The sequence below is a fragment of the Corvus brachyrhynchos genome, unplaced genomic scaffold, assembly GCF_000691975.1.
Source record: "Corvus brachyrhynchos isolate BGI_N302 unplaced genomic scaffold, ASM69197v1 scaffold398, whole genome shotgun sequence".
In the NCBI taxonomy this organism is placed as follows: Eukaryota; Metazoa; Chordata; class Aves; order Passeriformes; family Corvidae; genus Corvus; species Corvus brachyrhynchos.
In genome coordinates this window covers 73335-85149 of record NW_008239780.1, presented here as the reverse complement: position 1 = coordinate 85149, position 11815 = coordinate 73335, and the positions used below count along the sequence as shown (strand labels likewise).

Here is an 11815-nt window from a genome sequence, read left to right as displayed (position 1 = left end):
CAGGGCCGCCCCTGAGCAGGGCCGCGCATCCTTCCCGCGCTACCCTGCCGGGGACGAGCCGGCCATGGCCGGGCTGCAGGTGCTCCGCGTGTCCGCCGCACGCCCTGCTGGGTTACCCTTCCCCTTGGCTTAGTCTGCGTTCGGCTCATCATGTTACAGTTGCCGGTGTGAGCTGGGTCAGTGTTTTAAGATGTGTCTTTTCATAGAATCATAGAATGGTTTGGGTTGGAAGGGACCCTAAAGGCAATCTAGTTCCAACTCCCCTGCTCTGGGCGGGGAGACCTTCCACTAGGCTCAGGTTGCTCCAAGCCTCGTTCCGAGTTTCTTAATTTTTGAGATTTTGATAATTTTTGAGGGCTGTAGGCAGCTACAGAATGGTGTGTTTGTAAGACTTAAAGGCAGGTCTTGCATGGATACCAGGCAGACCTTAAGAGATTCAGAATGAGTTAGGTGGCTTGGTGACTGTACTGACTTCTGAAGAGACATTTCCACCCCATGCTACTAATTAAGGGCAAATTATTCTGCCTGTAATTTGTAGAAAAGGTCTGTTCTAGAAGGGCAAATACAGCTCAACAAAGAAGTTCCAGTTGTGCTCCTAAAATCAAAACCACTGTCCTGCTTTCCTAAGAACCTAATTCTGCTAATGCATAGTATTAAGCTTGAATATAGCAATAGCTTTTTTTGAGAATAATCTATGAGATTTCAGTCTCCAACATATAGGTCTCCAACGTTCCTGTTCCAGACTTGCAAGATTCTGTTATGGGTTATTAGTATTTCTGCAACACAATTATGAATAGTGAATTTATATGAAGTCTTGGAAATTGCGCTTTAAAAGTGTCATTCATAAGGGCAAATTCTTAATTATACATTCTTAAATGATTCAGCATGAAGAGCCTCGATCAAACATGATACGCTTCCATAATATAGTTCTTAAGTCATACGACATGAGCAGTAAGATATATTCTTAGAATATCTGTAAATAAAAGTGTGATAGTCACCAAATTTGCATTTAATTAATTTTGTACATTTCTCTTTCTGTTGCCTTCTCAAGTGTGTTGCTCAGGTTTGCTCATTTTACGAGCCCAGGTTTGTAACCCAGGCATCTTGAGGGGCTGTTTCACTTCTCTGGAAAAGGACATGCCCTGTCTTGCACTGATTAAGCCATTGCAGATGTGCAGCTCAATCTGTGGTGTTCACATAAGGCTTTCTATTTTTTAAAGTTAGGAGTAATTTTAATGTAGTTCCCATTTGTTGTTAATCCAGTTCACCTCAGGGAACACAGCAGGCCCCCTGGCTATGAGAAGGTGAGGGCTGACTGCCTGTACCTGGAGTACGTGTGTAGTTTGTTGATACTAGAGCCCATGTACCTCAGCCTTTGTTTTGATGTCTGGAAACTGTCCACTCTGTCTTCCCTTTCGTCATTATTTTATGGATTCTGAAACTGTGTTCATGTCGAGTAATGTGCTGTGTCACCACAGTCTTGTTCTGCTCATTACCAATGGATTGCCCTGCCCACAAGAGTCTGTACCAGCAAAGCAGTGAACATCTATAAGGGATGCAGAAAGGGAGGCAGGGCAAGAACTCCTGAATCTGCTACGAGGAAAGTTTTGGAAATGTCTTTAACATTGGATAAATTCACATCTGGCCAAGCAGATGTGGAAATGAATCCATCACAAACATATTTAGCCAGCCTGGTATGCAGTTTAAATAATGAGATTGAGGACCAGCCTTTCTGGTGATAGAATTGCTCAGCTTTTGCAGTTGGATAGAAGAGTATTTTTGTAGTTAGCCAGAATGAAGTGGACAGGCTGATGGAACAGGAGGTGATTGTGTGGGCTTGTGTGGTGCATTTTAGAAGCCCTTTTCAAATTGTTTTGGCCATATTGCAGTGCTGTGCTGACTCATATTTGTCTTGACCTACTTTTCACCAATATGTAAAATAAATCCAGATATGGAGACTGATTTCATGAGCTTGTTACATTCTGGCTTACTCTCATTAGAGTAAAAAATCTGTTCTGTGAAAATTGAGTTCTCAATGGCTTTCCTTTAGCAACAACTTCAACTAGCTTTGTAATGAAATAATGAGGTGAAAAAGGTGTTTAGTTTTGGCATGCTAGCATTTTCACACAGGTCACTTCCCCATCTTGCACTGTCTCATTCCAATAGCATGTCCAATGTTTTTGACATTCAGAGTTGTGAATAATAGGTCCATAATGTGTTTCCTTATTAAGCCTTAATGTTGTGGGGGATTATCAACCTGAAATTTCTTTTGACTTCTATGTGTCCTGGAGTCAAATTGATTAACTTCTTTGTTCTGTTTATTCCAGTTTATGTGGAAGTTTAAATATCCCAATGCCTGGAAAACTTTATTTTTAGATCTGTGTGTTTTAAAAACCCAACCAGCAGCAAAAAAAGACAATTTCCATACTACAGGAGTCATAGCTCTGAGGCAGAAACTGATAATATATCAAAATAAAGGTGTAATTATACTAACTGTATGTGGATTTTTGCCTTGATATTTTTAACATTGTGTCCCATTTGGTGTTGTTTATGTACTTTAAAAAATATTTAAAAATAGAATACTTCAATTTACATAATTAGAACTTATTTCAATGAAGTCAATGTATAATATCACTAGCAAAGTGGAGATAGTTTAACGAGGCTTAAAGGAATTTCTTAAGACACATGATGCCAAGGTTTGCTGCTCTCTAATTGTGTTATCCTGTTTTGCAGGTGGAACTTGACATCTTGTGGGACGAGCGTGGCCAGCTCAGAGTGCAGCGAGGAGCTGTTCTCATCGGTGTCAGTGGGGGATCAGGATGATTGTTACTCACTCCTGGATGACCAGGAATTCACCTCTTTTGATTTGTTCCCCGAGGGCAGTGTCTGCAGTGATGTCTCCTCTTCTATCAGCACATACTGGGATTGGTCAGACAGCGAGTTTGAGTGGCAGGTAAGGTGGTTCCACTGGAAATGTAAAATTTTGTGTAGACTGTTGTGTGCTGGATTTAGCTGTAGCTGAAAAGTAATAGAATAAAATATCCTGAGTTGGAAGGGACCCACAAGAATCACTGAAGTCCAGCTCCTGGCCCTACACAGGACAAGCCCAGGAGTTACACTCCGTGTCTGACAGATTTTGCTCAAACACTCCTTGAACTCTTTCAGGCTTGGTGCTGTGACCACTGCCCTGGGGAGCCTGTTCCAGTGCCTGACCGCCCTCTGGGGGAAGAGCCTTTTCCTGATATCTAAGCTTAACTTCCCCTGACCTGGCATCCTGCTGTTCCCTTGTGTCCTGTCACTGGTCACCAGAGAGGAGAGATCAGTGCCTCCCCCTCCTCTTCTCCTCTTGAGGAAGCTGTAGACAGCTATGAAGTCTCTCCTTGGTCTCCTCTTCTTCTGAACAAACCAAGTGACCTCAGCACTTGTTTCTTTGTAACTACCGAACATAGGAGCACATATCTGAATCTTGAATGATAACAAAAATGTTTTGTTTCATTTTATTCCGACCTCCTTAATCAGGAGGAGAGACTGAAGGTCAGCTCTTCAAAGAAGGATGCTTACATGTCGTTTGGTTTTAGGAACCATTGTCTGTTTCTTGTAGCCATGAGCTTAGACCCTTTGTACTGAGGATCTGCCCTGTTAATGAAATCTGTTTATAGATGTCTGGTCCTACTGAAGCTTTCTAGGTAAAGTGTAGAAACTCTTGCCATAGCTTTTTTCCATCCTTTTGTTTTTTCTATGCCAATAAGAGTAGAGAGCTCATTTTGTCTGACCAGAATGGGAAAAGTGTGAAGGTGAATCACATCCTTTTCCTGCATCTGCGCTGAATGCAGTCCTTGTTGGATATCTCTAGTTTGTGATAGTCTTCCCTGTTCAGCAGTTTTTCAAATGTGATATGCATTTTAAAATATATTGTAGACCTAAATTGACTTTTTATATTAAAGACTTAAATCAACTATGAACATATATATAACTTCGAAATAGGCAACATAGGGCTTCAGAATTTATTGGGAAATACTTTAAAATTTTGTCATAAAGCTTGGTCAGAGCACGTAGAGAGTCTTTTAAGGACAGTGCAAGAACTGAAAACTGATTTCAAGAAAGCTCAAATCCTGTTCCAGAAGATGCAAGTGAACTTGAGACATGTATTGAGATCAGCTTTGAATTTCTGACTGGTTTAGTCCATCTGCTGGTCTCAATGTATGTTATATCGCTGAAGTTACAAGTGTGTGTTTACAATGCAGTCTGTAGGAACAACTCAGGTTGGATCCTAAAGATTCAGAGCTTCACTGAGTTGTGAAATTTTAATTGCTTGATAAACTTGGCAATTGTTTTGAAAAGAAGCCATTTCTTATGCCTTAGCTGACAGTATGTTTGATTGGTAACTAGCTTTTTTATTACTCTTTGTTTTTTAAAACAAGCTTTTCTTAAGAGACTTACTTGATTGGATTTACAGGATTTTGGAAAGACTTTTTTGTAGCTCTTTATGGTGTTATCTGGCAGAATCTGAGCACAAGTAATCCAACTGTCCCACTTTAACTGGAAGTGCATTCAGAAATCACATGTCAGTTGTATAAATGAAGCTAGCTGAAGTTCTCAGTTGCTTCCAGGCAAATGACAGTGACTTCAATTGAATTGTCTTGTGTATTATGGAGTTTGGTAGGAATTACAGACCTGCTTTAAAATTATCTTCCTTAAACTAGACTTATGCTCCAAAATGGGAGGTTTAGATTTAGCTTTGGATTGTAATGGACCATTTCCACTGATGGAGAAGGGAAATAGTTGAAATGCGGCATCAATCTGCTGTTTTCTTAAACACGAATTTTTAAAAAGAGGATTGATTAGTGCAGAATAGTGTGAATTGAGTTTGCTGCACTTGTTTGTAGGAAGATTTAAGGGAGTATTGCAGGTTTATGAGTAATTACACAGAGTTTGTTAAAGTACAGAGATAATCAATGCTTTGCTAATTTGATGGTATGTTTTGAATTGTTAATAGTGTTAGAATGATTTACAATCTGCCTACTGTATTCTAAAGCTTTGTTCTTCCTCTTGCATGTTACAAGTTGCCTGGCAGCGACATTACAAGTGGGAGTGATGTGCTTTCTGATGTTATACCGAGTATTCCAAGCTCTCCCTGTCTGCTTCCCAAAAAGAAAAACAAGCATAGGAATCTTGATGAACTTCCATGGAGTGCAATGACAAATGATGAACAGGTGACTTTTTTCCTATGTGAGAACTGCAATGTACAGAAGAACTTCCAATTAAAAGATAAAACTTAAAAGCCATCCTGTTTGCTGTAGGTGTAAATGCAGACCTGTGCAGTACTACTTGATTCTCAAAACTAAACCTTGTCCTTTGGATCTGTAGGAGGCAGTTTAATGCCTACTCAAATTTTCACCCTAGGTTTTTAAGGATACTCAAGGCTAGAATCATGATATTTGAGCATGTTTTTATTCTGTTGGTTCTTTCTTTTTTCTGTCTCTCATTTAGAATCAATGATACTTCAAAATGACCTGCCTTTCTTTGGGTCCTAGGTTGAATATATTGAATATTTGAGTCGCAAAGTCAGTACAGAGATGGGCCTTCGAGAGCAACTTGATATTATTAAAATTATTGATCCTACTGCTCAGATCTCACCTACAGATAGTGAATTCATTATTGAATTGAACTGTCTCACAGATGAAAAACTGAAGCAGGTGAGTTAAGGTTTGTACATTTGACTCCAGGGTTTCAGCATCTGATTATATCTTGCAAAATCTTATGGACTTGTGATCAATTTTTTTATGCATAATCATTATATATAGAGACACTAGAGCACAATACTGTCAGTGATGGATATCAAAAGCATATTGTATGTACTAAACCTTTACATAAAAGACTGGTTATATTCTCACTATGTGTTAAGCCAGAGCTGGTGAGTGTGTAATGAGTTATGTTGTGGACCTGGTGCTGCTTATGGCACTGTACTCCACTTCATGACCATCAGCTAGCTGAGAGTCTTCATTTACTCACTGAATGTAAACTAGCATTTAAAACTCCAAAAGATTGGAATTCATTGGGGAAGACCATAAATTTCATGTAGAAAGGGATAGAGAATAAGGCATTTTAAAGATGTTGCAAGATGCAAGTTATAACAAAGAAAGGTGCCTGGCTGATAGGGTAGATACATCCTACTGTCTTCTCAGTCATTGAATTATTGAGATGTGTTGTTGGGAAGAGATGCAGTGTCCAAACAAGCTGAACTCCTCAGTGTTGCACTGATAAATGCTGAAGATAAAGTTGAAAATGGAAAACATTCACTGCTTTTATGGGCTTGGTCTGTTTCATATTTCAAGGATTTTGTAAGTGTCATCTTAAAGTAGAAAAGTGCTGCTTTATTTACACTCATTTTTGTTTGAGTATACCTAGCAAAATAAAGGGTTTTGATACATTAAGTAAACAACTTGGTTCACTTGAACTTCACTGATATTTCTGTTTGGTGTTAAAATAATAACATATTGTTACACAGTCACAAGTATGACAGGCAGAAGAAACAAGAACCCCCCAGCCCTTGCTACTTATTTTCCTTCCATGGTGAAAGAACAGTTAAGTTCTCTGGGTGACTCCGGATTGCTTGGGCTTTAAGCAGCCACAGGAAAATGTTTTAAAAGCCTAACCGAACTGACCCAATGCTTCATAATTATTAATAGGCAGATTGTGTTTTTTCCATGAAAAGGAGTATCTCAGTGCAGCATTTATCAAGCTATAGTAATTTTGCTGCCTCTGTTCTAAAGGTGAGAAACTATATCAAGGAACATGGACCTCGCCAGCGGTCTGCGAGGGAGAGCTGGAAGAGGAGCAGCTACAGCTGTGCGAGTACCAGTGGTGTGAGTGGTGCCAGTGCCAGCAGCAGCAGTGCCAGCATGGTCAGCTCAGCAAGCAGCAGCGGCTCCAGCGTTGCCAACTCCGCTTCAAACTCCAGTGCCAACATGAGTCGAGCACACAGTGACAGCAATTTGTCCACAAGTGCTGCAGAAAGAATCCGGGATTCAAAAGTAAAGTTTCTAGTTATGTACATCTGTATTAATTAAGCTGTCTTAACTTGTGAAGCTTGCTCATGTGATCTTACCTGGGGTTTTTGTCCTGAAGGAACAGAGTAACTGAGTTATCTAGATAAACCAATGATCATAAGGTATTTAAACTTGTCCTCTTCCCATCACTTCTAATTGAAAGCCTGATGTTTGTATGTTGTAGATATTCTAATTCCTTTTGTTTAGAATAAGTTGAGTGGGCTTGAATAAAGCTTATGCATCTAACTTAAGGAAAAAATTGTTTAAGAATGATCACCCTAATCTAGGCATAATTTCTGGACAGTAGAGAGACCCTTGATTGTTTTTGGTTTTTTTTCTCAATTAGAAGTTTCATCAGGCTTGTTGAATCTTCTTCAGTTTATTCTTTGAGCATGTCTCATGAGATTCCTTGGTGAGAAGGGACCTACTGAAGCATGTTTCATTTAAAGTAGTACTGTGGTACTCCTTCTGTCCCCGTAATTCTAATTTCAAGTGTGGAGGAGAGGAGCAGTTCTTTCTTGCTCTTCAACATCTTGGGTTTGTTAAATGTAAGACTAACATTTCTCCAGCAGTAAAGATTCCCCCAATCAAAGACTCAACTATGCAACATCACAGGGTAATGTTGTGCCTCATAATTCAGTTGTGATAAATTATCTTGATATTTTAATATCAGGTACGATTTTGGATGAATGTTTACACCACCTCTGAGAATTTGTGTTTGTTATTTTTCAGAGCAGATGTTATTTTAGAGGTTAATTTATATTTGCCAGCTTCAGAGGTGTTTTTTCTAATTTACAGAAAAAAATCTTATATTTTGTCTCTTCTGTATTTTGACAGAAACGTTCCAAGCAACGGAAACTCCAGCAAAAGGCCTTACGGAAGAGACAGCTGAAAGAACAAAGACAAGCTCGTAAGGAAAGACTGAGTGGGTTATTTCTTAATGAAGAAGTGCTGTCTTTAAAAGTGACTGAGGAGGACCATGAAGGAGATGTGGATGTTTTAATGTGACAGGGGTGAATTTATCAGTGTTCTTTCTAAGCCTTAAATGTATTATCCTTATTGTTTACATATATTTCTTGACCAAATTTTGATTAGTGTTAACAATACAAACCAGATCTTTTCTCAAGTGTAATTTTGCTAAGAAGGTCTAAGTATTGAGTAGTTTCAGCTTTTTGAGACTAATTTTGCAACAAAGAATTCAGAAGCTTATCTATCTTCTGAAAAGCTGCTGAAGAGATCTAATTTTAAGGAAATTTGAACTTGACTGACATGCTAACTTACTTGCAAGTAAGTCTAGGGGCGCTTTTGGATGACACAAAGCATGCATTACTATGCTTCAGCTTTTTTGGGTTTTTTCAGCTTAGAGTTAGTATTACACTTGACTTGTTTTGTCTTCCTTTCCCATTAATAGGAAGATTGTTTAGCATGAGGAAAAATCTTTTGCTCTATGGGGCTTTCTTCAGCCTTGCTCTTGATTTGTACAAAATCAAAGTACTGTTGATACTTTTCTAAAAGTTGGGATTTAACTCAAACTACACAGAAAACAAGAAGCAGGACATCTAATGCAGAGAATCTGTAACACAAATACTGCCTAATAATGTAGTTCTTAGGAACCAACTAAAATTCTGAAAAAAACCTCAAAATAATTGCAGGCTAAGTCTTCAGAAGGTTATTTTGCTGCTCAATATCTTATGATTGTTACTAATGGTTCACCAGTACATCCCTAGTGAAAAGATTCCAATAAAAATGCATTTATGCATTGAAAATACACTAATCTGCAATTAAGTTGTCTAGGACACTACTTAAAATAGTTAAAAACACTACTGGAAACAGAAGTGCAAGCAAGTGGCACACAACTTCAGTGGTTTTCTTCCCCAGAAGCGTATCTAAATAGATTCATATTGTTGACAGGAGAACTTATTGCAGCTGTACTTTTTTAATTGTATGTTTAGCTGAGGTTGTCTTCTGTGTGGGTCGTTACACCATGACATGTATCAGAATTCTCCTTTTGTTGTCTATCAGCTTTTGAAATTTCTCATGATAAGAAAATTAGGTAAAATTGCGGCTTTCAGGTAGGGAAGTAATAGTAGTTTCAACCTTTTTCCTAATTCTGACAATCTTTAGGCTGATTTTAGTCTTTATCTTACTTTTATAGAACTCCTTCCCCCCATGGCTGAGATAAAAATGATTGTTCTAAATTTTAATGTGAAATTTAAAACATTTTAAAAGTATTTTTGAGTTCTGAGTTTAGAAAATAATTTTTTATTATGTTAATGCTTCATTAATTTTACTGTTGAATTAAGGAGTTTGACAGTTTAGTGTGGCCACAAGTGTCTGTAATTGCAGGAGGGTATAGCCCAATCCTGCAGAATGCATGATTGGCTTTAGGACTACTGACATTAATGTTCCATGTCCTGCACAGACTTATTAGCCCTGACAGCTGAAGTATTTTCCTTTCAGAAGGGGAATTCCTTTTAGCCTCAAAATAAACTGACCAGTAAATTATCTGAACAGTGGCCTCTGAAAGGGTTTTGATAAGAAATAAATGAGGCCCATAGGCAAACTAGTATGTGTGAACTTACTGCTGCTCTACAACAGGTACCCAGGCTTGGCCGTGGACTGACTAAAAGCCAGGTAATGTCATTTTAAGCTCATGTTGGCCATCCCATATTGCCAGTATATTTGTGCACTAACCATAAGTGTCTCTTACCTGTCAGTATTTGCTTGTTGCTAGTTGATGCCTCCCTCCTGTATAATCAATACTGAAAACTTCTTAACAGTATACACTTTACTGAGAATTTAGATTGACTTAAACCTGGAGCTTCTTTTGAATATCTTGTGTGAAAAATAAAATTTAATTGCTATCAGGTTGGCTAATTTCAGGGTGCAGTTGTTAAACTCTTGCATGGTAATGGATGAATTCATCATGAAATACTTCACCATGTGTACACTGTCATGGTTCAGTACAACCTTTATTTTCTGCAGTGATTTTGAAATGTGATTGAATTTTTTTTCTGAAGAAAAATGCACACTTAGTACTGTAGAGAATTGAAACTCTGAAGTGAATTGTAAGAAAGGTGCAATATCTCAGTGTGGTGGAGCGTGAAAGTGTGTCACTTTATTCTGTTTCAGCAGCTATTCAGAGTTTAAAATACCTCAGGTTTTGTTGTGAAAAGACCCCATCATTTTGATGAGGTACAGTTCATTCTGGTCACTTGTCTACTAGCTTCCAGAGATCATGAAGTGAGGGAAGATAGTATTTCCATCATAGTGTGAGCATGTAAGTATAAAGTATTCTAAGTGATTAGGTGGGTCCAGTTGCTCCTTTGTTACATTGGACGAAAAGGTCCTGGGTGCCAGAATACCTGATTGTGCTGTGTTGTCTCCAGCAGGTACTTCAGTTGTGTGTGTGACAGTTAAAATGATAGAAGAGAGTGGATTTCCAGGGATTCCATGCTAATAATTTATAGCTCTGTGATCTCATAGATCCAGGATGCTCATAAGAATGCAAAGAATACAAAACTCTGAATGTTCTGATAGGAATGCAGAATAGCATCTTGCTTACCTTGAATGTTCTTTGCCAAGTACCCAGAGATAAAATGTTGTCTTTTCCTGATCTCAGAGAATCAGGCCTGAAGTGACTGTGGGATTCAAGAGTTTTTACATACTTCTACACATTTGGTTTTTTTTTTCCTTTTGCTTTCTCATCCTCTGTAGTTCTAGTGGCACACTCATTTTGTGGTGGGGGGGAGGTTTTTTGTCAGATTCGTGTTTTTCCCTGCTTTATACTCAATGCTTACCCAGGAAGACCCCATCCCTGGTGGTACTTAAAAGAGATGTAAATGTGGCACTTAGAAACATGGTTTAGTGGTGGGCTTGGCAGTGTTAGATTTAGGGTGGTAGTTGATGATCTTAAAAGGACTTTTCCAATCTAAATCTGTGAGTTTCTATGAAATACCCATGGTATTAGTCAAACAGTTGGAATGTCAGTGAAATTTGGTCTTGCCGATTTAAGTTTTGGCCATTGTGGCTACAGGTGCAACTACTGATGAACAAGAGTAACAGACCGCTAAAATAATGCATCCTTATTGTGTTTTTTTCTTAAAAAATTAAATCAAATCCCTGCTTTTTATTAATAGAGAAAAGCTGTCAAGTTTAAAAGCAACATAGAGACGCACAGGAAAAAGCTCATAGTTACATGGCTTCATGGTACTGAAACTGTGTCTGTAGGAACTTTGTACCCACTGCAATGTGAATATAATCATTTTACACTCTGTAACAATAACAGTTTGCTTCCATGGTAACTTTTTCTCTAAAAAGGCTTAGAAGGAGCACTGAAAGTCTGACTGCAATAGGACTGTAAACAAGAGAAAACATTCTTTTCTAATATGATTTTTAAATATGAGGAAGAAAGCTGCCTGACAAACTTGGCTGATTTTTGTGTATGTCATCTTTTGTTAAAATACCTTTTTTTTTTTTTTGTAATCTGGGAAGCTGATAAAAAGATGGTTACAATATGCTCAGTATGGGGTGCTTACTTGGAAGAACAAGAAAAGTCTTCGCAAGACTTTCCTCAGCTCAAATTTTAGTTCTCATATTGTTGTTTGAAACCTGTGAAGATCATTCTCTGGGGAGAAAACAAATCGACCAACCTGCTTGAACTTTCTTACATGCATTTACATCAGAGTGCATATACAATACAGAAAGATAAAATGGCAATATTTACTGTTCATCTGTGCTGAATGGCCTGAAGCCATTTCTTTTCT

At 38.3% G+C, this 11815-nt stretch overlaps 2 protein-coding genes across 2 annotated transcripts in view; one reads left to right on the top strand and one right to left on the bottom strand.

Moving 5' to 3' along the window:
- Positions 1-66, bottom strand: part of LOC103621661 (COMM domain-containing protein 5) — a 16696-nt gene extending 16630 nt beyond the window's left edge. The window contains exon 1 of the mRNA XM_008640507.1: positions 44-66. Coding sequence (XP_008638729.1) covers positions 44-66 — 23 coding nt within the window. The remainder of the gene's footprint in view (positions 1-43) is intronic.
- An 878-nt stretch (positions 67-944) lies between these two features.
- FAM199X (family with sequence similarity 199, X-linked) lies at positions 945-11561 on the top strand. The gene is made up of 6 exons (XM_017743092.1): positions 945-951; positions 2697-2953; positions 5064-5213; positions 5535-5696; positions 6774-7034; positions 7887-11561. Exons 1-6 carry the CDS (start codon positions 945-947, stop codon positions 8055-8057), a joined length of 1008 nt encoding a protein of 335 aa, XP_017598581.1. The 3' UTR covers positions 8058-11561.
- Positions 11562-11815: the final 254 nt, after the last annotated feature.

Bases quoted from the DNA above. Each gene is read 5' to 3' on its own strand.
- FAM199X (XM_017743092.1), top strand. The intron at 2,954-5,063 runs GTAAGGTGGTTC...GCATGTTACAAG, and splicing joins ACAGCGAGTTTGAGTGGCAG to TTGCCTGGCAGCGACATTAC. The intron at 7,035-7,886 runs GTAAAGTTTCTA...GTATTTTGACAG, and splicing joins AAAGAATCCGGGATTCAAAA to AAACGTTCCAAGCAACGGAA.